Source organism: Protopterus annectens, chromosome 4.part0 (genome assembly GCF_019279795.1).
Source record: "Protopterus annectens isolate FY-2018-M chromosome 4.part0, PAN1.0, whole genome shotgun sequence".
NCBI classification, from domain to species: Eukaryota; Metazoa; Chordata; order Ceratodontiformes; family Protopteridae; genus Protopterus; species Protopterus annectens.
Window position 1 is genome coordinate 335,323,987 of NC_056733.1, and position 26,758 is coordinate 335,350,744.

The following is a 26,758-nucleotide window of genomic DNA, read 5'->3' on the forward strand; positions in this document are numbered from 1 at the left end:
GGGGCAGAAAAAAGGTGATATATCAAAGAGGAATAAAAGTTGTGCAAATAAGAAGAAAATATGTCAAGTGAGATTTTGACTTGGGCAGGACCAGGTCTTTAGTAGATATTTAAGTTCTTGTTTAAACAGGTACTTCTGGGGAATGCGTCTTATATTGAGAGGAAGTGTGTTACAAGCATGAGCTACAGAGTATTTATCAGGGAACTTTCCAATATTTTTGTTGGGTTTGTAGATATCCAGGAGGTGTTTGACAGTTGTATGAAGGTGACAGCAGACTAGATTGCAGATGGAAGGGCAGGAAGAGGAATCATTCAGGATAAAGTATGTAATATGTAATTGATGAAGTAGTTGTTTAGAGAATTCAGGCCATTAAAGTGTCCTAAGGGCAAGGCAGAGATGGGATCTGTAAGGGAGATTAGTTGCAAATCTGGCTATTTTACTGTATGTTTGCACTAGTTTGGAAAGTAGTGTTGATTTAACATTAGTAAGGACGGGGCCTGTGTACAGTAGGCAGGGTAAAAGGAGAGACTGAGTTAGGGAGGGCTTAGAGGAAGATGCAAGAAACTTTTGATTGTGATAGAGTAGGCCAAGTTTCTGGTATTTCTTTATACACTGTTGCATGTGCACGTCAAATGTTAGCTCATCATCAATAATGACACCACGTAGTTTGGTATGGGGGTTCAGGTTTAATGATGGTATCGTTAAGAGAGGTGATGGAGAAGGAGGATTTGTGATGTGTGAGTGTTCTAGGAAAGAAGAGAAGCAGTTTATTTTTTTAGGATTTAGTATGAGTTGATTATCTCAAAGCCAGGTTTTGACTGATAAGAAGGTGTCTTGAGTGAGAGCTAAGAGTCCAGGAATGCTATGGGCAGTGGTGATAAGACTGGAGTCACTGGCATATTGTAGAAGTGTTGAGATCCATTATAAGATCATCCAAAGCTAGCTATAAAAACCACTAATTCTATGGACAACCACAAAACATTCTATAGCTGTCAAGAATCTCGATGGCAACACCCAGATCTGCTCTGAGTTACAGCACAACGGCATGAAAATTACAGAACCAACTGATATTGCCAATATCCTGGCAGATAGGTTCAGTGCTAACTTTAACCATCCCCACCCCCTAAAGGGCCCATATCTATACAGGAAGAATGCAGAGTCCCTGTAATCACAACTACACAGGTAAAAGCTGCACTCTCTAAAGCCAAAAACAAAGCATCCATGGGACCGGACAACATCCCAGGCTGCGTTTTACAAGAACTTCAGAATGAACTGGCTCCTCACCTAAGCACCATGTTGAATAATAGCCTCTCATCAGGCTTTGTGCCCACTGAATGGTGCACAGCAACAGTTATCCCACTCCACAATGGGGGAGCCACCACTGACCTCAGGAACTATTGCCCTATTAGACTGACGAGCCTGTCTGCAAGACCATGGAATGTATCATCATGGAACTCATAAACAAAGACATTGGTAACCTCCAAACTCTGGATCCCACCCAGTTTGAGTTTTTGAAAGGCAGATCATGCCTCCTGAACCTGATCAACTTCTTTGAGACAGTCACCAAAGCCGTAGATGAGGGTAAGGTGGTTCACACAGCCTATCTTGACCTCGCCAAGGCTTTCAACACCATCTCCCATTCTGGAATTATAGCTAAGCTCACTAAACTAGGTATAAATCCCTATATCACAAGATGGGTTGCCAACTGGCTCACTGACAGAACCCACACTGTAAAAGTTGCATACTCCAAATCTGACCTCAAACCAGTGACAAGAGGAGTACCACAGGGTTCAGTCCTGGTACCTCTCCTGTTTCTTATTTACTTCTCTGAAGTACAGGCTAACACAGAAGGCCTCTGGCTAATGAAGTTCGCAGATAACTGCAAACTAGGAGCCATAGTCAAGTCCCCAAATGATGTGGACATCCTACAGAAGGGCCTCACTGAGACAGATGCTTGGTGTCAGAGTCATGGCCTTAAGCTCAACGCCAAAAAGTGCAGTGTCATCCCCTTTGGTAAAAACTCTGTACCCATGAACTACCACATAGGCAGCAATCTACTTAACACCGAATGTGTGATAAGAGACCTTGGGACCCAGGTGGACAGTAGTCTCTCCTTTGATAGTCACATCGCCACAGTAGTCAGGACGTCTTTCTACGTAGCACACCTCATCATAAAGGGGTTCTCGTCCAGGGAAAAAGAGGTCATCGTTACCCTCTACTCATCACTCATTAGACCCACTATAGAGTACAAAGCCCCTTTTGGAATAGGTTCATAGGTAGGTACTAGGCTATCTGCCCAAGGGCATTTATAAGCCTAGCCAGAGTGTGCTGGCTTTCGCCACCCCATTGATTAATTAACTGATCCTCTGTCAAGAAGAGCCAATGAAATGATCCCAGGGGTGTATTTTCTGTTACCCATCCACTCGTCACGGTTTCTCTTGAAGAGTGTTAGTGAGGGGCTCTGCCTGATGTAATTTGGAATTTTGTTCCAAAGCATGGGGAGTCTCTGTGGCAGGAATCTATCCCTCCAGCATGTTCTATTTATTGTTATGGTGAGGTTTAGCTCACTAGAGCGCGTGGATCGCAGTGACTTGGATTTCTTTAGGTGGGGCATGTCCATCAATTCTGAGTTGGACATGGCTTTGTAAGTCAGGCAGAGATCACCTCTGAGTAAGTGATATGCCACTGAATACAGCCAGAGTTTTTTCAATCAGGCTGCATAGGACATATGTTTGAGACAAGAAATCCTCTTGGTAAGGTACTTTTGTGGTCTTTCCAGCTTTTGGAAGTGTCTTGTGAGGTACATCCCAAATGGGGCATTGTACTCTATGATGGGTCTAATGAGTGATGAGTAGGGGGGCACTATAACCTCTTTATTTCTAGATGCAAACCCTTTAGTAATTAGATGGGCCACATAGAAGGCTTTCCTAACTACTTTGGCAATATAATTGTCAAAGGAGAGATTACTATCTACCTGGGTCCCAATATCTCTTATTATCTCTTCTGTATTATTTTCCCAAATGGGATGACTATTCATTTTTGGCATTTAGCTTGAGGCCATGACTGTATGTCCATGTCAGCCAGAGAGTCAATTATGGCTCCCAGTTTGCAGTCATGCATAGTCCTCTTGTGTTTGTCTGTACAACAGTAGGAGTCCCAGGACCGAGCCTTGTGGGACACCACTTGTGACTGATTTATATTCTTACCATGTGAGTTCTGTCTGTAAGCCAGTTGGCAACCCATCTCATGGGGTTTATGTTCAGGCTGGTGAGTTTTTCTGTAATACCAGAGTGGGAATGGTGTTGTGGTGATTGTTTCAAAGAAGTCAACCAGGTTTAGTAGGCATGATCTGCCCTTAACAAAGCCGAACTGGGTTGGGTCAAGTGTTTAGAAGTTCCCAATGTCTTTGTTAATGAGTCCCATGATGATGCACTCCATAGCCTTGCAGACCAGGCTGTGGAGAGGAATAACCGTTGCTGTGTGCCATTCTATGGGCACTTAGCCTGTGGAGATGCTGAGGTTGAACAGTGTGTTTAGGTGGGGTTTGTTCTGTAGTTCGTGCAAGACGCTGACTGGGACACCATCTGGTCCCATTAACACTGTGTTTTTGGATTTTGAAAGGGCTGTTTTCACCTGTGCGCCTGTGATTTTTGGGACACTACACTTTTCCGGTATTGTTGTGGACCCTTTTGGAGGTGAAAGGGGGGTGAAGTTTGCACTGAATCTATCTGCCAGGATGTTGGCAATATCAGTAGGTTCAGTATATTTTGTGCTATTTTGCACTAGTTCAGTGCATATCTGCGAGTTGTCACTTAGATTCTTAACATAGCTAAAGAAGGCTTTCTGGTTATCTTTTGAATCCTTGGCTATTTTTCTTTTGAAATTAGCCTTGGATGATTTCATGAGGGACCTCAGTTTCATACTGATACTGATCTAGGATGTCTTTCCTTCTTGGGATTTGCTTTTTTCTGAACTAGTTTCCTCCTTCTATTGTATAGCCTGTTTATTGCAGGGGTCCACCAAACTGGTTTCCTTCTCTTAGAGGAGTGAGTCTTGGTTTTGCTAGGGATGGCATGATCCATGCATCCTTGTAGGTGCTCACAGAGTGCATTTGTAAAGGTTTCTGCATCTTGGGCAGCGTTATACTTTAGTGTGGGGGCTGTGAAACGTATCACCTCTGTCTTAAGTAAGGTGAAGTTTGCTTTATAAAAGTTTTTTACTGTGGTTTCCTTAGTTGGGGGTGGTGGTGGGGTGTGGACATCCAGAGTGATTAGTTTATGATCTGATCTAACCAGTGATGGGTTGACCTCCGGTATGGAACACCTGTCGCCCATGTTGGTGATGACCAGGTCCAATATGTTTTCACCTCTGGTAAGGGAGTTTATCAGCTGATCCAGGGAGTTTGAGATGATGAATTCCAGGAAGCGCTGGGCCTGGGAATTTGTACTTGAGTAGTTTTGCCAGTGAATGGTAGGGTAATTGAAATCACCCCATATCAGGGTGTTTGGTAGGACCTTTATGTATTCTAGTGTCTCCAAAAAGGTGAAATGGTGGTCCTGGGTCATGGAGGGTGATCTGTAGCAGGCCACAATTTGGATTGCAGATTTGCCCGATGTTAGTTGCACATGGATGATCTCAGAGGTATCATGCTGCACCACTAACCTGGAGGTGTAGGTATCCTTGATGAATATGGATACACCCCCCCTCCTTTTTTGTTTCAGTCTGTGTTCTGTGGCTGAAATGTGTGGTATGAATTGTAGCCTGGTAGTGCTGGGGTGCTGTCTGGAGCCCTGAACCAGGTTTCAGTTACTGCACAGATGTCGACGTTCTCCATACTAAAGAGTGCTTCGAGCACATGCATTTTGAGATTTAAACTCCTTGTGTTGAGTAGCATAACCCTCAGTTTTTTGTTAATTATGCTGTTTACAGAGTTGGGTTTGACTTTTGAGCCTTGCCTAAAAAAGGCACTATGGGGGCAGCAAGAGCCTTGGCCAGTATTTGAAAGCCTTGGGGTGACAGGTGCAAGCCATCTCTTGCAAAGCAATGCAGCTTGTTGAGCACGTCGTCCCAGTCTGACAGACTCTGGATCCCCCCCTTTGAATGACACCAGAAGCTTAGCCAGTTATTGAAATTTATCATTTTTTCTTTATACTGAGGTATCATTCTTGGTGAGGGCAGGATGTTACTCAGGGTCAGGGTCATACCAGCTTGGGCTACATGATCAGAGAGATCTTCCATGTCTCTTTTCATGTAGTCCAGGGTGGTACATCTCAGGTCATTCACACCAACATGAACAATGACAGAGTCATATTTGTACTTGTTATGGAGTGATCTGAGTGCTTGTGTTATGTGGCAGATTCTGGCTCCCGACAGACAGCTAACAGTAACCTTCTGCTTGTCCAGCCTAGTGAGTGGGATGTCAGTGTGCCTGACTATAGAGTCACCTATTACTAGTGTGTTAGGTATGTTATTTCATCTTAAGGACTGTGATTGTGCGGCACACTGATTTTGGTTTTATGTGTTGTCTGGCTTTGAAGGGAAGTGCAGGTTGTTTGGGTGTCTGCTTTGGAAGTCTCTGATGCTTTTGCAGGTTTTTATTTAGAGCCTCTGAGTATGATTTTGTGTATTTATGTGTATTTTTTGCCAGTGCTGTTTTAGTAGGTCTGTGTGTGGCTGGAGTTGTGGTGCAAGTGTTTACCTTCTCCTCTTGACTGTCTCTTCCAGTCTTGGGTGGAGACAGCTTAGCTTCCAGTTTGGCTGCATAATTGCATCTCTTACATATGTTAGTGTTTTGTGGTAGGAGGAGAGTGTTGTCTGTGTACATGAGGCAGTTATAACATTGCCTCAGGATACCCAGATTCACCAGCTGGAATGGAGAGCGCACCTGAAGTTGCCCTTTGGTCATGCCTGTATAGTAGGGTGAACTGCTTAGTCACTTGGTTGGTGAAGGGTGAATAAAGAGCCTTGCCCTGCTGGGCAATCAGTGTCAGGGTATATTAGTGCTTGCTATTAGGTCTGAGCAAGTGTTGGGCTGTAAGATGCTTTTTGAGTGCTTAGGTTGAGAGACTAGTTTCAAGGGAAAAACTGAAGAGGAGACTTAGTGGAGCCAGGAATAATTTAACTGTAGCTAACCGGCACTGCCCGGTGCGCAAACGGTGCAAACACGGTTTTTATAGCAGGGAAATGAAAGAGATAGAAATTAGCCCAAAATGGCCAATAAACTACTAACTTCTGGGCTGGAAGCACTCCTCCAGGGACAAATAGGTTGCTTAAAGCTCCCCTCTCTCACAGGTGAACAGAGAAACTTCCTTCTATCCAAGTAAGGTATGGGCAACTCAGAAACTAGTATCACAGCCCTGAATTCAGCACTAGCCTGAAAACAGGACTATACTTGCTTAGAAAGGCGGGAAACAAGGAATTGTTTTTTTTGTTTTTTTGTTTTTAGGAAAAGATAAGGCAAAAACAATAAAAAAAATATACTTAAAACAGCTTTAAACGACTACAAATGATCAGAAAAGGCTATCGCACTTTGGTGTGTAGCCTACAACAGTTAAACAAATTAAACAAAAAACAACCTTTTAAAAGTGCAGGCAGTCAAATAAGTACAATATGTGAAAAAAACAAGCTTTTAAATTACAATAAACGCTGGAAAATCTACTTTTAGGCGGAAAACAGTTAAATAAAGCAAGAAAGGACAGAAAACTAATACTTAATCACTCCAAAGTCTCTCTCCTAAGCTAGGAGGCTTGTATCAGTTTAAGGCTTTCTAGTGCTACCCAGTAGGTTAGTTACAGAAAAGATGGGGAACAAGCACAGATGTGGTCTTATAAACCAGAAAGTTGAAAGAGACAGACAAACTGTCCAAATGGTCAATATACTACAATTTCTGGGCCATGAACCTCTCCTCTCATGGTAGACAGGCTACCTAGTGCTTACCACTCCCACTGATAAGCTAGAAGGCTTTTCTCCAACACAGAAAGGCTTGCGGGGCTCATACGCTTACCAACAGTCCTGGATACAGCAACTCTGTATCTGGACTAGGCTAGTTACAGGAAAGGAGGGAAACAAGCGCAAGATGGCTTTTAAACCAGAACGTTGAAAGAGATGGAAAAAAACTGCCCAGACTACCAATAGCTACAATTTCTGGGCCAGGAACCAATCCTCTTGTGGTAGATAGGCTACCTAATGCTTACCACTCCCACTGATAATCTAGAAGGCTTCCCTCCAACACAGAATGGCTTGGGGGGCTCAGAAGCTTACAAAGAGTCCTGGAATACTGCAAATCTGTACCTGGACTAGACTAGTTACAGGAAAGGTGGGGAACAAGTGCAAATGTAGGCTTTTAAGCTAGCAAGTTGAAAGAGATGGAAAACTGCCCAAATGGCCAAATAAACTACAATTTCTAAGCCAAAACTCACTCTTCCCATGGAGGATAGGCTACCTAGTGCTTACCACTCCCACTGATAAGCTAAAAGGCTTTCCTCCAACACAGAAAGACTTGGGGGCTCAGAAGCTTACTAACAATCCTAGAAACAGCAACTCTGTAACTGGACTAGACTAGTTATAGGAAAGGCAGGAAAAAGGCACAAGTGTGGCTTTCAAACCAGAAAGTTGAAAGAGATGGAAAAAAATGCTCAAACAGCCAATAGCTACAATTTCTGGGCCAGGGACCACTCATCTTGTGGTCGATAGGCTACCTGATGCTTACCACTCCCACTGATAAGCTAGAAGGCTTCCCTCTAACACGGAAAGTCTTGGGGGGGCTCAGAAGCTTACAAAGAGTCCTGGATACAGCAGATCTGTACATGGATTACACTAGTTGTAGGAAAGGCGGGAACCAAACACAAAATGGGCTTTTAACCAGAAAGTTGAATGAGATGGAAAAACTGCCCAAACGGCCAATGAACTACAATTTCAGGGCAAAAACCCATGGTGGATAGGCTACCTAGTGCTTACCACTCCCACCGATAAGCTAGAAGGCTTCCCTCCAACACAGAAAGGCTTGGGGGGCTCAGAAGCTTACCAACAGTCCTGGATACAGCAAGTCTGTATCTGGACTTGACTAGTTACAGGAAAGGCAGGAAACAAGCTTAGAATTTTTTTTTTTTTTTTTTTTACAGAAAAGCAGCTAAAACAGCAGTAAATACAATTCAAATTGTAGTGCAGGCCAGCACACCAGAGCGTGTAGCAACACTACAGCAAATACAGTTCAAATAAATGCAATTAAATTAACAAATGACTAGCAAATACAGTTCAAATAAATGCAATTAAATTAACAAATGACTAAAAAACAAGTGCAGAAGGCAGTATATTAGAAGGCTACTAACAAGAAGTAATAAGTGCAGAGTAAGAGCGAATGAACAGATAGCACACAGAAGAGCAACTAAGACAGTTACAAACGAATAATATATGTATATATATGGGTCCACTACAGAATCCCGAAAGCTCATAATACCGAAGCCCAAAATCCTGAGACCAAAATCCCGAAAATTCAAAATCCCGAAAGCCCAAAATCCTGAAACTCAAAATCTTGAAAATACAAAATGGACATACTGACGTCATTGTGGCTTTGCTATTGTTAGCCCTGTGGTGTTAGGTCATGCGTTGGGTTCAGGTAAGTGTGCGGTTGGTTTTATGTTAGGGTTAGGGGCGGTTTAAGTGAGTTAGGGTTAGGGCGCAGGTTAGGCATGTATGCAATAGTGACAAATATTGGGGTTGGGGGCGGTTTAAGTGAGTTAGGGTTAGGGCACGGGTCAGGTGAGTGTGCGATAGTGATGGACCTTAGGGTTAGGGTTAGGGTCAGGGTCAGTTGGTAGATATTAGTGTCTTTATATTGACATATTAGCATTATTTGTGTTTTCAGGATTTTGAGTTTCAGGATTTTGGGCTTTCGGGATTTTGAATTTTCGGGATTTTGGTCTCAGGATTTTGGGCTTCGGTATTATGAGCTTTCGAGATTCTGTAATGGACCCATATATATATATATATATATATATATATATATATATATATATATATATATATATATATGTTTTTTTTTTGTTTGTTTGTTTGTTTGAGGGAAGGAACAGAGCAGGATTAAGAGGATACAGGGGTTGCCCTTCCCAAATGCTCTCTTTGTACACAGTAGGAGTGCCTGAAATCAGAATATGATCTCACTGCATTCAGTTGAGTGAGCAAATGAGATGGGCCCAGAAGGAGTATCCAAATACAAATCTACAAGAGGGGTGGGCAATTTCAAAGCCACCAACATTAATACCGAAACAAAAACAGGGAGGTGGGTGGGGAACTAACTGTAGAGAGACAGCCACAACTTCAGTTGAGTTAATATTCAGTGAAAAACACAAATGAATAAATTAAATACAGTACTATATGCAAGAGAGCAGATAAAAGTGTTCTTAAATTCACTTGTATGTCCAGCTGATTTCAGGTAGATGTTAGCCGGCCAAAGTTCTGATATTAAACAGAGATAACTCAAAATGTATCACTTATATAAGGCAAGACAGGATGTCAGATGTCAGGAAAGTACCTCACAAGACATCTGCAGCAGCTGGAAAGGCCACAGAAGTACCTCACAAAAAGGATTACTGGCCTCAAACAAATGCCCTACACTGACTGTCTCAAAAAACTCCAGCTTTACTCCATAGCATATCGCTTACTCCGAGGTGATCTCTGCCTAACATATAAAGCTATGTCAAACCCAGAGCTGTTGGACATGCTACACCTAAAGAAATCCCAATCCCTTCGAGCTACATGCTCTAGGGACCTAAACCTTGTCACCACAATAAACAGAACATGCTGGAGGGATAGATTCCTGTCCCAGAGACTTCTCATACTCTGGAACAGGCTACCCATCTATGTCAAACAAAGTTCTTCATTAGCACTCTTCAAGAAAAATATTGATGAGTGGATGAGAAATAGGAAATACACCCTGGGGATCACGTCTGTGTCTCTGCTCAACAGAGGCACAGGAAAATAACTTTCTTGGGTGGCGTAAGCCAGGGAACCTTATTGGCTAGGTTTACGTAGGCCCTTGGGTTGATAGCCTATTACCTACCTATGAACCTATGAGAGATTACTAGCAGAATGTAGTTTGTTAGTGAAAATTGTGAACAGGAGGGGGCCCCAAGATAGATCCTTGAGGGACACCAGTGCTGACTGGAAGGAAGGGGGAGAGGGCAGTTTGCCAGTGAATGGGTTTTTGCTTGCTGGATAGGCAACTAGAAAACCAGTTTACAGAGGAGGTAGAGATGAGGTCAGAAAGTTTAGTTAGAAATTTTGAGTGTGAGAAAGTGTCAAAGGCTTTAGAAAGATCGAAGAGTAAATATAGTTGTTATCACGAGCCTCTGTTAATGTTTGGGTGAAAGAAAGTAGTGCAGTGGATGTTCTGTGGTGGGGTCTAAAACCATGTTGGATAGGAGTTAGAAGACTATTATCAAGCAAGTGCTTGAGTAACTGAGTATGGACACACTTTTCCAGAATTTTGGATAAGGGGGACAGGATAGCAATGGGACTATAGTTAGAGGGATAGGTAGAGTTTCCACCTTTTTGAAGAGGGATTGTGAAGGATTTCCATATATCCGGGACATGGGCTTCAGTAATGGAATGATTGATAAGTATAGATACAGGGTAGGCAATAGATTCTGCAGTAACTTTAAGAAAATAGGATGGTAGTTGATGAGCAGAGGGGGAGCAAGTCTTACATTTGTTTATGAGAGATTTAACAATGGTGGTGGGAACTGGCTGGATAGAGAATGTATTGGAGGAAGTTATGTTGGGGGGCGGAGGGAGGGTAGAGGAAGTAATAGTATTTTGTGTAAGTTTTTGGATTGTTTCTACGAAATAGTTTAGGAGAGTGGCAGTTTCAGCAGCTGTGTTATATGGGAAGGGATTGGGAGTAGAAGGATTGCCAGGGTATAGAAGATTATTAATGGTAGTCCAGAATATGTTTTATTTTTATGTGGGCTACATTGGTTGGAGCAGGAAAAACATTCTTATCTTTGTTTACTAGCTTTTTAGGCATGTTTCTAAGCTCTTTGTATTTTTGAAGTAGGAGAGGAGATTTGTTTTAACCCAGGCTTTCCAGACACTGTCTCTTTCATGAATAATGGAGCAGGTATGTTTTGTAAGCCAGGAGGCAAAGTTAGATTTTGTTCAGATTTTTCTTGAGGGTGCCATGGAGTTGAGTACGTCAAGAAAAATCTTGTTGAGAGATGTTACAGCTTCACTGAGAGGTAATATAGGAAGACCAATTTAATGCTAGACAATTTGGAGTTAAATGTATCTGGATCAAAATGAGTAAGATTATGACATTCCCTGTATAGGTGGTCTTTGGGAGGATGTTGGGAGAATCTATGGATGAAGGTAGGGGAATGGTCACTTAAAAAGTTAGGATGTATGCCAGGGTTATGCTAAAGGTTGGGATCTGAAGTAAGGATCCTGTCTGGGAAAAGGAATATTATCCCTGGGAGATATATATATATATATATATATATATATATATATATATATATATATATATATATGGGGTCTATGACAACGGATGAAATAGTAAAAAGATCAAATGGCTGTAAGAATGAAAATGCCATTCATAGAAATTTGTTTTCTGAGTTCACAGTACAGTGGAAATTGGAAAATGTGCCCTTTCCTCACTGTAGTGCGATCTCGGAGTTGCTATATATATTTAGCGGGGGGGGTCCCCCCACATAACGGATTTCTATGAATGGCATTTTCATTCTTATAGCCTTTCGATCTTTTTACTATTCGATCCGTTGTCATAGACCCTATATATATATATATATATATATATATATATATATATATATATATATATATATATGCTATGGCATTTTTTTGTGAGGGTTTAGGTGACAGCTAGGTACAGAAATTAAAAGTTGTGAGAGATTAAGTTGTTCAGAGTAAAGGATGGCAACCACTCCACCCCTCTTATTTGTTCTGTCAAAGCAAAAGATGTTATATCCTGGAGGTAATATTTCTGGGTTAGAGATATGTGATTTCAACCATGTTTCTGACAGGTTAAGATACAGGGGAGAAGTGTTGGTAATCCATGAGTGCAGTTCTATTATTTTATTTACAATGCTTTGAATATTTACTGGGAAGATATTTAATGATTTAGGAGAAGGAGTGAGGGCATGGGGAGGTAGCTGAGGGGTGGTGTATGAGGTGTATTTTTGTGAGTGGTAGAGTCAGGTGGCCCAGGGTTGGGATGGATGTACCCGTCTAGGAAATGTGTATCAAAGAAAGTAAGAATATAAGTGAGTAGGTTCAAAGTAGCAAGGTTCCTTGATTTCATAGCGGAGAGAAACGTACTTGGAAATGTATTAATCTTGAAGAGGTCAGAAGGAGAGATAAGAAAGAGGGATGGAAAGATTAGTTGTGAGTGAAAGATGGTGTGGGTGATGTGATTGAAGGGGAGAGTAGGTGAAGGTGTTTGATAGCAGAGTGACATATGGTATGAGGTTGACAGTGAAAGGAAGAAGAAAAAGGTAGCAGAAAGATAAAGAGACAACATGTTGAAAGATGAGTAGAGTTTGAGAAAGAGTGAGAAGTGAAGTGGTTGAAGGAAATGTGCACTAGTAAAGGATACTGAGGAGAATAGGGGGCTACTTGTAAGAAGTAAGTGAAGAGGAGATAAGGGTATGGTAGGTGGATAAAGGGAGGGACAGAAATAAGTATTGTGATTAAAAGGGAGGAGAGTATGGTGGGAGTGGAAATAGCAGAGAAGAGTTGTTAGTTGAAAGTGAAGGCTGATTGGTTAGTGGGAGGGAAGGGTGTGGCAAAGAGACTGCAAATGTAATAAAAGTGGGGGTGGGTGGGAATGGGGGTTATGTAGGAGAGTGGAGTCAGCCTGAGCAGAGTGAGGGCGAACAGAGCAGGTTGACCTGGCTGGAGGAGGCAAGTGAATGCAAAAAAAACAGTTTGCTTTAAATGTGGACAGGTAACTTACTCTCATCCGACTGTGGATGTAAAGAAATATAATTGGGGAGAGCAAAAAGTAATATTTATAGGCATGTAGGTTGATGTTCATAAGATGATGTTGAGCAATTTGTTAATTATATTTTTTGATAATGATTTGTATTCTTTTAAACACTGCCTTTAGGTATAATGCAAGAAACAACTCTTTAATTGCCAGTTGTATCTTTTGAATTATTCTAAAACACTGCCATTAAGTATACTGCAGGACACACCGAGTTAATCATCTCGGAAGAACTGCTGGGGCTTAGTAAGTTATTCTGTCTTGTGAAATGCTGCCTTCTGGTGGCCAGAAAGGGGAAATAATGACTGCAACAATAATAAGAAGCAGGAGGGGAAAAGACCATCCCCAGGATAGTCCCTGTGAGTGTGCAAGCCACTAAGCTAATACAACAGGAATGACAAAGTTTGATAACACAGTAGGCAAACACCTACTTTATTTCACAGAGGAGTAATCTTCCATTCAGTAGTTTCCCAGGTTTTTCCACAGGGTGCAGTCCAACAAAAAACAGCTTGGTAGAGGCAGAAGGGAGGGGGAAGAACAAATGACATTCGGGTATTGAGCGAGCTGAAAGAAAAAATAGAAAAGCATAAATAAAGATACAGATGCACAAAAGGTCATAGATATGTAAGGAGACAACAAGAGGAAGAAAAAGAGGACAAATAGTAGCTGTGAATCACACTAGAGCCAGGGAGATTTGAGTGACAGCAAATTCTGGATTAAGGGACAGCAGAAGTTGTGAGAGTACAGTTCTTGTGAAGAGAGAAGGAGCACATGAGGTCCTGCACATGAAAGAAATGTTGTTCAGGAGTAAATCTACAGGCAGAGAACTGTGGGGATCAGTAAGTGCAGTGGAGATATCAGGGCAGAAGTAAAGTCAACAGACAGAAAAAATGCTAGATTACAGTTAAACAATCACACATGGTCTAACTAGCAGAAATGTGGCCACAGACAAAGCAACCTTACACAACAGTTTAGTTACGGTTTTTGCTAGTCCGTATGATAGTAGTATTAATTGTGCAAGTCCTAGTTCAGTAGAATACTCCTACCTAATTCAGTAGAATACTCCAACAAGAGAATAGACAACAAACTTTCCTAGTGTGAAATACATGGTCTGAAACCCAAGTACTTAAACCAGAACTAAGACAATTTCACAATAACCGACACAGTAAGCCTTCAACCAGGTATTCCCAGCTTAGAAGGGTGTAGGCTATGCTCCCCTGCCACAAGAACCTACACCACAAATCTTCCTAATGTAAAATAGCTGGTTTGGAGGCCAAGTGCTTAAACCGTAACAGAGAGACTTGGAACAACACCCACAATAAGCATTCAACCAGCAATTCCCAACTCAGAAGGGCAGAGGTTACAGTCTCCTCCACAAGAGTGTAGGCTACAAACCTTCTTAATGTAAGATAACTGGCCTGTAGTCCAAGTGCATAAACCAAAAGTAATAGGCTTAGAATAACAGTTACCATGTAATGTGATACAGTCAGATAACAGTGACATGTCTTTTAATCTACCCACATACATCATGTCATTGTTAGTTAGCCCTGTGTTATCTTGATGAGAAAGCCTTATGGTCTGGCCAGCTGCTGCATGCATCTGGTGAGGTTCATGCAAAAGAGAGAATTATACTATATTACTGTTCTGATGAGTTTGACTACAGTACTGTCATACAAGCCTGAGATCTGAATGCGATGGTATGTCTTATGATGTGCACCATACATATGTACCGGAAAACATTAAAGAGAAAAGTTTTAAAGTAAGACACACATTGTGGTTCCTAACTTCACAACCCTTACAAGAGAATACTCTAGAAAGTTTTGACATGATAATGCTATCCACTGTATAACCTGGCAAGCTAAATATAACTGACAGGTACAATTATCAGTTTAACAACACAAGTGTAGATATATTAGGCACTAATGTAGCTATGCACCCTGTGCATCAGACACAAAGGATTTGTATCCCTGAATCCAAAAGAGATAAAACAGAGATATGCCACAGTTATCATCACTTGCACAGGGTGCTCGGGGGAGATAGGAGGCCTAGGCTGACACAAAAGGTTGGTGAGTGTGTGTGTGGGAGAAAGGGAAGCAGGCAGGCCACTTGAGTGTCTGTAGGTGTCTTACTTCTGAAGTGGTACGACAGTCTGCATGAACACAGCCAAGCTCAATGCTAGCTCTACATCTTGGTAGATCAGACAGGTGTGAGCCATGCATGGTAGAGGTGGCAGTTCATCGTTGTTGCCCCTGACCATAAGAACTGGCTCTGTCAGGAGTTGAACTGGCACCTCCATGCCCAAGGTCAGATGGAGTGCTGCTTCCTGAGTGTGACTGATGTCTGCTAGATGTGTTCTCTTCGTGGAAATGCTCAGGGCCACAACCACATGGCCGGCCACATCTGGGTGTGGATAGCACACTCACTGATTGACCAGCAGAAGTACTGCCACTATGGGAGCGTGATTGGAAAAGGCCATATTAGCTATCAGCATATGTTGCGGCCAACCTACAGCCACAAGGATTCTGTTCTCCTCCCAGCAGATGTTTCATCACAGACAGTGCTCCTTCCATGACAGACACCCCTCTGTCTATCACAGACACCCATCATTCCAACATGTCATTTATCTGATCCAAAGAATTGCGAGATGATGGAGGCAGTCATGTTAGATTGTGCTACATCCACAACCCTGAGTATTTGTCTGGAGTGCCTTTCTGAACATGCCTGTGCCTCCATGATGGCCCTAAATATAAGTTGTGTGACACAGGAAGAGACACCTGCACCAGATGGAGGAGGGATAGTGGGTCTATATTACATTCTCAAAAGCCGACAATGTTGAATCTGACATTGTGGACACGAGAATAGCGAAACTGCAGAAAATCGATCCAGTAAACGGAAATCTCCGTAAGGGTAGAATTCCATTTACTTCAATGTAGTGCGGTGTTGGAGTTGGTATATTTAAGTAGCAGGGGGTGTGGGGGGGTGCAGGGTGTCTTGCCCCCCCTGCCTACACCCTTTTTTTTTTTTTTTTTTTGTGAACATTCGATGTTTTAACAGTTCGATCACTAAAGGTCGACCTTTAGTGATTCAAACTGTTAAATATTCGATGTTCTAATATAGACCTGGCACAGCAGGTCCCCTCCAAGAACCCTATCAACCCTCCTGTGTGGCACTTCACCAACACTTTGGCTATGGTCAGATACAAAAGGCACTAGAGCCGCAGTAGCCACACCTCCCTGCTCAATGTCATCACCCACCCCCTGTGACCTCAGTGGACTGGGTAGGTGTAGGCCTACTGGTTATGTCCAGGGAAAAAGAAGGGCATGGCTGATGTCAACCTCTGTGTCAGATTCAACCTCTGCACTCCTCCAACAGTACCTCAATTTCACTACCATCATCATCAGAGTGTGATGAGACACTGACTTCAGGTGGCACAGTGCCCACACTCCCACTGCCATGATCACCTGTGATAAAAAGGGAAAAGCAAAAGCATACATTAATACCTTTACTACTATGGTGCCATATATGTTAAACAACTTACAGTGCTGCTGCTATTACAGACAATATAGCAATGCACTCAACAGGCCTAAAATGACACATTATATTTCTAGAAATTTATCTGCAGTATTAAAATAACTTGATTTGGCTTACCATCTGCAGGAGGCATACTTTGTTAGATTCTGACAGTCCTGAAATATGTTAAACAAGAGGTAATGCCAACATCATCACATTTATCACTAAGATGGGGGGATACTACATGTATGCCTCTCAAACTGCATTATTTATTTATTTATTTTACATTTGTTAACCAGGGGTGTCTGACTGAGCCAAAAAGACCCTTTTTCAGCAGAGGCCCGGGGAGAAAAGCTCCACATAGAAAAATTAAAGATACATTTAGACATGATCAGTATACACACAAATTACAAAAGACATGTTTTTACAGTGGTATGCAGCACATCAACAGTTACAGTGGAGAGAACAAACAAAAAAATATTTAAAAATAAAGGTACTTAATAGATTTGTGGTGTACAGCTGAAATTTGGAACATAGGTAGAATACATACATAGTACACAGGTACAGTACATACATTGTAGATTAGCCAGTGTTTGTGAGAATAGTTTTCAATCTTAGTCAAGTACTCTAGGTGTAGTATGTGTACCTTATCCGCTTTCACTAGCCTGAGGAGCAATCATGGCTCTGCCAACTTTGCTTGAGATGTTGCCTGATGAGGTCTTTAAAGGAGGCTTTGGATGATGTGTTTTGAATGCTAGTGGGGACAGAGTTCCATTTTTTAGCCACTGAACTACTATATAGTGTATCTCCAAAGCTATTGTAGCTGTTGATTAATTCTAGTAGTAGTTTGCTTGATGATCTAAGAGGCCTTTTGGCTGAGTGATGTTGTACTAGGTGTTTGAGGGCAGGATACTTATTGGGGTGGTAATAGATAAAATGACAGAGGCAGAGCTGATTGTAGGTTAGGAGGTTGGGCAGTTCAAGCCAGTGGAGCTGTCTCAAAGCAGTACAGTGATGAGTTCTATATGAGCAATTTGCAGCAAAGTGGGCAATTCTGTTATAGCAGACTTCCATTTTGCTTAGTTCAGTTTTGTTGAGATTAGTCAGAATGGGAGATGCATAGAGTAGGGTGGATATAAGTTGGGAGCGAGCAATGGCTGATCTTGTGTTGTTGGTAAGAAATGGTTTGATACAGTAGAGTGATCACAGTTTGGCATGTACTTTTTTAATAGTTAAGTTGAGATGACTATCAAATTTTAGGTGGGAATCTATGGTTATTCCCAGTAGCTTAGCCTGTGCCACTGGAGCGATTGGAGTAGCATTTGTGGAGTAGATAGTGAATTGACTGTTATCAGTGTTTTTGTTAGAACTGGTTATAATCATAAATTGAGTTTTCTTTGGATTGGGGATAAGTTGGGCTTTGGTTAGGTAGTTTTCAACATCAGAGAATGTTAGTTGAGTTGTTTGCAGGAGGGTGGGAATGTTTTGTTCAGCACAGATTAAGGTAGTGTCATCTGCATTAGCAGGATATGGTGTGAGACTATGTCAAATGCTTTGGACATATCCAAAAAAAAGAGTTGACACCTGCAGGCCTTCATTTTTGAGACGGTTTACTGTGTCTGTGAAGCAGAGGAGTGCTGTAGTGGTAGCAGGTCTGAAACCATGCTGAGTAGGTGACAGGATGTTGCTGTCTAGGAGATATTTTAGCATCTGGGTATGGATGCATTCTTCTAGGCTTTTGGCCAGGAGGGAGAGTAAAGCAATGGGTTTGTAGTTATTAAGTTCAGTGGAGGTCCCACCTTTATGTATGGGTATAGCATAGGATATTTTCCAGAGTTTGGGCACAGAGAGCATGCTTTTGATTGAAGTGGTAGAAACTGTTTTGAGGGTAAAGCTTGTATTAGTGTTATTTGTGTTGGGGGAGCTAGTAAGGAAGAAACTGTCCTGTGATACTAAGGATAGAATTGAGTTCACAAAGTGGGAGTTGAATTGTGTTTCGATGGGAACTTTAGTGTCAGGGGTGGTTGATTTGGGGGTAGCCTTTTGGGTGGATTTTAGTAGCTGGTTTACATTTCCCCAAAATTTTAGGGGGTTGTGTTGGTATTTAGTTTGTAATGTCATGTAATAGGATTTTTTGTCCAGAATAATGCATTTTTTTTCACGGTTGCGCAGTTCTTGGTACTTAGTTAGACTTTGTGTTTCTTTGTTCTTTTGATAGTAAAGCCAGTCAGCATCTCTGGACTTGAGGATTTGTTTGGTTTCTTTACTGAGCCAGGGGTTTGTAGAAGTTCTAACCTTGATTTTGCGCAATAGAGCAATAGTGTCTAGGTGTTGTAGAAATGTTTGGTTGAAATATGCTACAGCCTGGTCAAGTGGGAGGGTTTTTAAGGGGGTCCAGTCACAGTTACAGAGTAAAGTATTGAGGACCTGAGGACAGAATTTTTTTGTGTTTCTAGTGGATATATAGTTAGTGGTTTTGCATGTGCTTGTTCTACTACGTATAAAGTATATTATGTTGTGGTCACTTAAGGTGTCTGGGAGACAGCCTGCGTGGGGGTACAATGTGGGGTTGTTAGGATTCAGTCAAGGATGGATTCCTTTTTAGATTTTTTATCACATCTAGTTGGAATTTGGACTAGCTGCTGGTAGCCATGGAGATTTATTTGATTACTTGGTGGTTCTGATATGCAGGTAAACCAATCTAGGTTGAAATCCCCCAGAATAAGGGTTTCTTGTAAGTATGTGGAAGAACACCAGGATAAGAAGTCATCAAGGCTAGCAGGTGTATTACCAGGTGGAATATAGATCACAATTGTAGTGATGACCTTTTTAGGGTGAAGTTGAAGTTGTGAGATAAGTATGTCCCAATTATTGGGGGAGGGGTTGACGTTTGGTAATTGATGTACAGTTAAGTTGGTCTTATACAGTAAGGCAGTTCCACCCCCTTTAGGAAGTGGTCTGTCTTGTCTAATGATATTGTAGCCAGTAGGGAGAACTTCTGAGTTAGCTATGCTTTTATTTAGCCAGGTTTCTGTTAAAGCAACTATGTCTGGGGAGTAGTGTGCTATTGTGGCCTGGAGTTCAGGTATTTTATTTTTGATACTTCTAATGTTAATATTTTAAATTAAAAGTTGGCTGGTTTTGCTGCTATTGTTGATTTGCCCTGGGATGAAGATAGTGGGGGTGTTATGTTCTGACATTTGTGCTGGAGCAGTTTGTGTTGGACAGAATGGATTTGGGCCTGGGTTGTGGTGGATATCCCCACTTATGGTGAGCCTGGTGTTAAAATGGTGATACAGAGGTTGGAGTTTGGTAAGGAGTGTGAGAAAGTATTGTGTTTTTTTTGGAGTAGGAATGAGAGCATATGTGTTTAGTTCTGAATTGGTCCGTTATGTAGTTCTTGAACAATTGTGGACAGATATTATTATAAGGTGTGGTGTCTGTATATGAGAGTGCATAATGTAGTGTTGTGCTACTAAGTTTAGGGATATTGCTAGAGTGAAAATTTGTGGAGTTATAAAGAATTATGAGAAGACAGACTAGACTTAGTTGCGTGATATTCATGGTTATAAAGTTTAAGATGTACTAGGTGGGGGTCTGAATAGCAATTATAGGTTTGCACTATATGTGGATGGATAAGTAGTGTGGGTGATATAAAAAATGCCTAATGGGAATAAGAGTGATTGGGAGTATTTTTTGTGGAGCAAGTTGGTGTGGTATAATGTGATCTGACTTGAGGAGCTGTAATTGGTGAAGGTGATGTGAGGGTGAGCTGTGGGTGTGGCTGTGATTACTATAAATGTAGATGAAGTGGGGGTGGGAGGGAATAGTGGGCAGGGCAGGGGAGCAGAGAGAGCCCGAGCATTAGCGAGGGCGAATGGAGTGGGGCAGAGCCCACCAAGACAAGAGTAAAAAGTAAGTATTACTTTACAAATCTGAACACTTTAAACAAATTCCTGAGGTCTAGTGGCTTACCAGCAAGCAGAATGCAATTGCTGAAGAGCACTTGTGTCCTGGTGGGAGACTAGAAATTTAAAGATGGCTCCATGCTCAGCAGGATTCTAATATAGACTTAGTATTGGGGGAGAGAGATATCACAAGGGGTGTAATCCAGGTGGAATGCAAAGAAATCAGAGAGGCAATCCATGGAAAACTATCAGTGAAGGCCTCAGAGGGGGTAAGTAAGAATTCAAACTACCTGCAAAGTGAAGGAGAGAAGAGACAGCAAACTTTATTAAGGTTGGGAGTGTGCTTTTACTTTGACTTGCTGATTAGTAACCAGTTTGTGCACAGATTAGAGTAGGGAGATACATTAGCAATGAAGGGGAATGTCTAGAGATGCAAATAAACAGGTTGGCCTCCAAGTGATACAAACTAAGGCAGAAAGCACTGAGAGGGCTGCTTGATGGTTAATTTAGTCACAGGGATCTGAATTAAATGTATACTGTCTATTGGACAGTTAAGATTACTGCACTAGCTGAGGGGGGCACAAGGCTACAACAGTCAGTTTTATTATCATGCTGAGAACTGCTAAGAAATACTGCTAATGTAATAGCTTCACTCTCATAAAAAATACAAGTAGAATGCCTGGGTGGACTGACCCTGCTCGAGGCTCAAAATGTATATCCTTGTTCAGTTTTGCAGTACTGATTCCTTCTTGTACTGTATGGGTGGAGTGGTAGCCGCAGACTGCAGATTTGCTTGAGTGTGCTCAGCAAGCAGAATGCAATTGCTGAAGAGCACTTGTGTCCTGGTGGGAGACTGAGCACCTTTACAAACTAGAGCATCAATACTTGTCAAGTTTACTTAAAGGAAAGGCCGGCGTCTGTCACGGGTGTTTACTAGTCACGCGGGACATTCATAAATGACTTCCACCAGTGTATCCCTAATGCTAAACTAGTCTAATATGCAGACAAATCTGCAATAATATGCTTTGCAGAATCCCTTCCCAAACTTCAGAAACTAGCTCAAGAAGCCTTCTCTTCTACCGAGCGCTGGATGTTAAATAATCACCTAGCACTAATGCTTCCAAATCTAAAATTATGATATTCACCCCCTCAAAGTTTACCAAAATAGACACAAACTCTTTCTCAATAACTAGCCAAAACAAGACCCCTATCGAAATCATACCCCATACAAAGCTACTAGGTGTCCTTGCTGATGAACATTTAAAATTTGACATTCATCTTCAAGCAAACATAAAGAAAACCCACCAAAAACTAGGCATGCTTTACTGCCATAACCGTCATCTTACTCCTTCAACTAAGCATGTCCTTTGTACCACCTACCTCATCCCCTCTCTCTTATATGACATCCACCTCCTTACTAATCTCCAGTCTGGTCTGAAGACAAAATTTTCTTCCTGTTATAACAAAACCTCTAAATTTGCCACAAGTGCTAAATCTTCCACCCATCACTGTAATACCCTCCACAATTTATATTGGCTTGAACTACCTCACTATCTATCCTTCATCCAACTTACTGCTGCACATAAACTCATCTTTAACCCTTTCTCTGCCCATCCCTCCTCCTCTCTCAAAATACATCACCCTGATAGGCTATTCGGGTCTAACAATCAGAACCTGCTTGAAGTACACAAACCTGCTCGTACTGCCACTCCCACCCCACCTGACTCCTCTCTACTTCTTTCATATTTTCCCTACTTCTCTTCACAATTTCCATTCTTTCAGCTCAACCTTTGTCCACCTTATCTCCTCTTGTATTCTTCACTCCTTACTACTTTCTTATATACTCATTACACTCACTTCACTTATAACCCTGAATTACCTTTTTCTCTGAAGTATAAAAAAAATTATCTCTACTGTCGTAGACCATGTTATATCTATTTGTGTATTGATATGTCTCTCTTTTTAGAAGTATTTTAGCTTCATTGCAATACTACAAATGTTTAAACTCTGTTAACATTTTTATTTTTTAACCTTGTTAAATGTTTAAACTATGTTAACATTTTTATTTATTTAACCTTGTTAAATGTTTAAACTATGTAATATCTTTATTTGTTCAACCTTGTTGGAGCTTTTCTCCCTGGGACTCCATTGAAATGGTCTCTTTTGGCCCAGTGGACTATCCTGGCAAGCAAACTGTAAATAAATAAAAAACTAACTTCATATGTCACATACAAGGTATTGATACAATTATTTGACTATTCTGTTATCTTTACTTTTAACACTACAAACTCCTAACAAATTTCTTCCTTACTTTTAAGACTACCCAGTTTATAACATAGGCACACTATAGCACAGATTGTAGCCATCAGTCCTTGGGTGTGTGCATATACTGCAAATATGCATGTTCTAATTACACTGATTACAATTTACAGAAGGTCATTTGTGCCACTGGTATAGACGTATGAAGTTACATTCTAATAATGATGAGAACCTAACATGACAGTTTATTTGGGAAATGTGTTTTTTGAACCCACAATCAATGACTACTCTCAAATACTATACTCTTATTTTGTCCTACAGACCACTGCATGCATGCTTTCCTTTTATAGTTTAGAGATGCATGCTCACTATTATTTGAGAATATGGCACCATTGCTTTGTGCTACAGAATAAGGCATGCATAGTTTCTTTTATAGTTGAGATATGCATGCTGAATTTGATACAATTGTATTAAATACTAAGTGTTCCTTAACTTTTAATGCTATGAAATTACTATACAAAGTATTATTATTATTCAAATACTATTTAGACAGTACTGTTCTGGTGCATACATACCGCATGCTTCTCGCATCTTTACTAAACATGTGGCATGGGACCTCACATTCGAGGCTCTCTCTGCAGCAGCTCTGGAAAAAACAGAGCAAAACACCATTATGAATAATAGTCTTGACTATATTCAGCTTTTAACTCTTAGAATTACTCACTGAAATTGATACTTAACACATCTGTGGGGTGTCCTCTGTCCGAAATTCCCTAATCCAAAGGTCGAGGGTTCCCCGCTTCCTCCACTGGAGGTCATTGAAGTGATGTCTGCATTACTCATCAGTGCAGCATACCTGTAGCACTCGTTAAAGCCCAGGAAATACTATTCCAGGCTTCAGATTTATATTATGAACCTGAATAGTCCCGCTGCAGCAACCAAGCCCATGCTCCTTAACTAGGAGTCCAACAAAAATGTTGGACTCCTGGACACCCCACTTCTGCATCCAAACACACATACCCTCTCCAGCTAGTCCTGACATGCATGCCATAGTTCAAGCTCAATGTATAATGAGCATTTACTGCCAACTGAATTTTATATGCTGCTATTTTCCAAGTATTGCATAACTCGCACTTACTGAGAGTGCACACATTTTGGTTTTGCGACATTTGAAAATGTTGAGAATCACTTACCATCACACAAACATGATAAGTGAGAGTGTGCACTGACGGGCACCATGTTTGCCCAATGGTAAAAGATGATCAGAAGTGTTGAACAATGCAATTTCTAGATTATCAGGTATACAGGCACTTGTGTAAACGTGTTGTCAAATGTACCATGTATACGGTTCTCCTAGATTTACAGCTATTACCACTAGAAGGTTGAGAAAACAGTTGTGTATGTTGCACTTCATTGTTATAATCTACAAGCTCACAACAGTAAAACAAAGTTTGCACACCCTGTACTAGAACCACAGACCATCTGCATTCCACACCTACACTTAACAAGTGCTGCCACAGGATTAGTGAAATGATGTCCGCTATCTTAGTAGTTACTGTAAGGTTTTCACTGTTAATCATATGGCAAAGCCATTTACTGTGTTTGCTCAATGCACACTATTATTTATTGAATGCATCCAGTTTATATGTGTGGCTGTCTGGGTCCTCTCTACAAACTGTGCTTTGCAGCTAATCATGTTTATGCCACGTGGTGCATTGTTCAAACACTGGCCATAAAAATAAAGAAAAGAAAAGAAATTAAAACACAAAAGGGACACTGTCCACAGTTTTGCCGAATGTCCAAATATTTGCATCATATTTTGGTCTGTTCCTTGTAAAATGTATGGTTTACTATGACATCACTGAAGATTGACATCAATATGTAATGACATACATTTCAGTTCCGTACTTCACATCCTTCAGAAAATGCATGCTGGCCCTTTGTCCCCCCCATTAGTTTAGTGTTCTTTTTTCAATTGCAAACATTATACATCACAGACACAAACAGTAGTTGTAAACATTATACATCACTTAGTTTAGTGTTTGACCACATTTCTAGCACTAAACGGTTTTGTGGAACAATCCACATTCTGTTTACAGGTTTCATGGCCAGCAACACTGGTGCAAGCTGCAAAACCCTGCTTATGTGTACATCGTATCATTAATATTCATGGCACGAGGCTGCACGATGCAACTCAATGAGCAGCATCATATACGCAAATACACTTCATGTAGGCTCTGTGCAGAATCTACATGGAGTTTATTGAATCCTGACCTATGATTCATAAGTATCTTTCCTTTTATAGCACTGAACAGATCTCTGCCTTTTTTATGAGTACTTTTGTGATTACTTCTAGTATCATTTCACAGTAAAAAGTAATCACTACTGCAAATAAAGAATAGAAAACTATTGCTATGTTTATATCATTCTACTTGTAAAAATTGTTACCAAAAGTTATATGAACTGATAAAAATAGGTATTTTGCAAGATAATACTAACAAAAATATCAAACTTTGGTTTCTACAAATGTCTATTTATAACTTTGCAAGGTAGTCATTTGTAAAAAGTCATGTCATATCTGTATACAAAGAATATTCTAAGAAAATAATCAGTTATCTTAACTACCATTTAATTTATTCATTTGTCAGTTAAGTGGGTTAAGTAAAATTCAACATGGACCATTTACACCCATAAAATAACCATAAAGGGAACAATAAATGCAATTTGTGTGTGTGTGTGTGTGTGTGTGTGTGTGTGTGTGTGTGTGTGTGTGTGTGTGTGTGTGTGTGTAGACTGATAGACAGCCAGCTAGCTAGCTAGCTAGTTAGATAAGTAGATAGATATACATATATGCACCCATCTGGTGTTTAGAGTAGATTATCAAGCAGCATATTTTCTGGAGATAGAAATAAATCACAGTAAATTAAGGAACTCCACACAGACACCATAAGATCATGCAAACTGTACACAGAGTGTGACCATAGCTCAGGACTGAACCACAGACACTATAGCTGTGAAGTAAAGATCTTGACCACTGTGTGGCTGCACTTCTTATGAAAAGCTTCAAAGCCATAAGTTTGTAAGCCCGCTGTACTAGAGAGAAATAAAAAGTAAATGCCATGTGTAGGAAATGTGCTATTCTATATACAAACAATAATTGTTAAGGATGCTGGATTCTCAAGTCCCACAAAAATAGCAATAATTTTTCGACAAATTCATAGAGAGTTAGTCGGTATGTGGTCCAGGAGACCATTGAAGAGCCTAGTCCAAATGCCCAAGAGCAACGTCTGATTAAGCAACATGCTTACAATCACTTAGTAGACAGAGACTGGATAAATCAAACACTGCACTACAGGAAGCAGCCCAGCAACAGCTCATAGCCTTAATCCTATAAGCTATCTGCTAGATCTATGATGCTGGTAATAATTTATTTAATATTTGTTTATGAGGAAAGTTTGACTTGGAACAAGACAATTTTCAGCAGAGGCCCAGGAAGAAATGTTCCAAATGCATGTCTTTGTAACATGGAAAGAAACTGGAGCACCTGGAGGAAACTCACACAAATGCAGGGAGGACATACAGACCCCACACAAAAGGCACTACAGCTGAGAATCAAAGTACAGAACCTCTTGCTGTGAGGTGACAATGCAAACCACTGCACCACTGTGACATCCAAACAAGCATATTGTCTTAAGGTAGTGTGTTATGGGATCTATGATGAAACAACAAAGACAGGAGCATCACATTCTAACACAACAGAACATCTACACCAGAAAAACAAGAGTATAACTACTAACACTAAATAATAAAGGAAAAGCAAAAATATTTGTCCAATGGTAAGCACCCCACCAATGCCTACCTCATCTTAGCTGAATATACAAACTCCAAACACATATACACACAGAGATGTGTAAACACCATTGCAATAAAATGAAAGTGTTCCTAATCTTTATTTTTAGCATTCATCTGCAGAGAAAGCTAGAGTCAAACTGCACCTGCTGTTCAGAAAGCTTCTATCAAAATTAAATTCCTTGCTGCCTTACTCCAATTCCCTCAAAAAAAACAAATACTGTAAAACAATGAC

General features: G+C 40.9%; 1 protein-coding gene across 1 annotated transcript in view; it reads right to left on the bottom strand.

Annotated features, from left to right (window-relative positions):
- The window catches only part of LOC122800251 (solute carrier family 2, facilitated glucose transporter member 11-like), a 400,142-nt gene that overhangs the window by 26,027 nt on the left and 347,357 nt on the right, over nucleotides 1-26,758 (bottom strand). Inside the window, exon 11 of the mRNA XM_044069742.1 lies at nucleotides 13,429-13,561. Coding sequence (XP_043925677.1) covers nucleotides 13,429-13,561 — 133 coding nt within the window. The remainder of the gene's footprint in view (nucleotides 1-13,428; nucleotides 13,562-26,758) is intronic.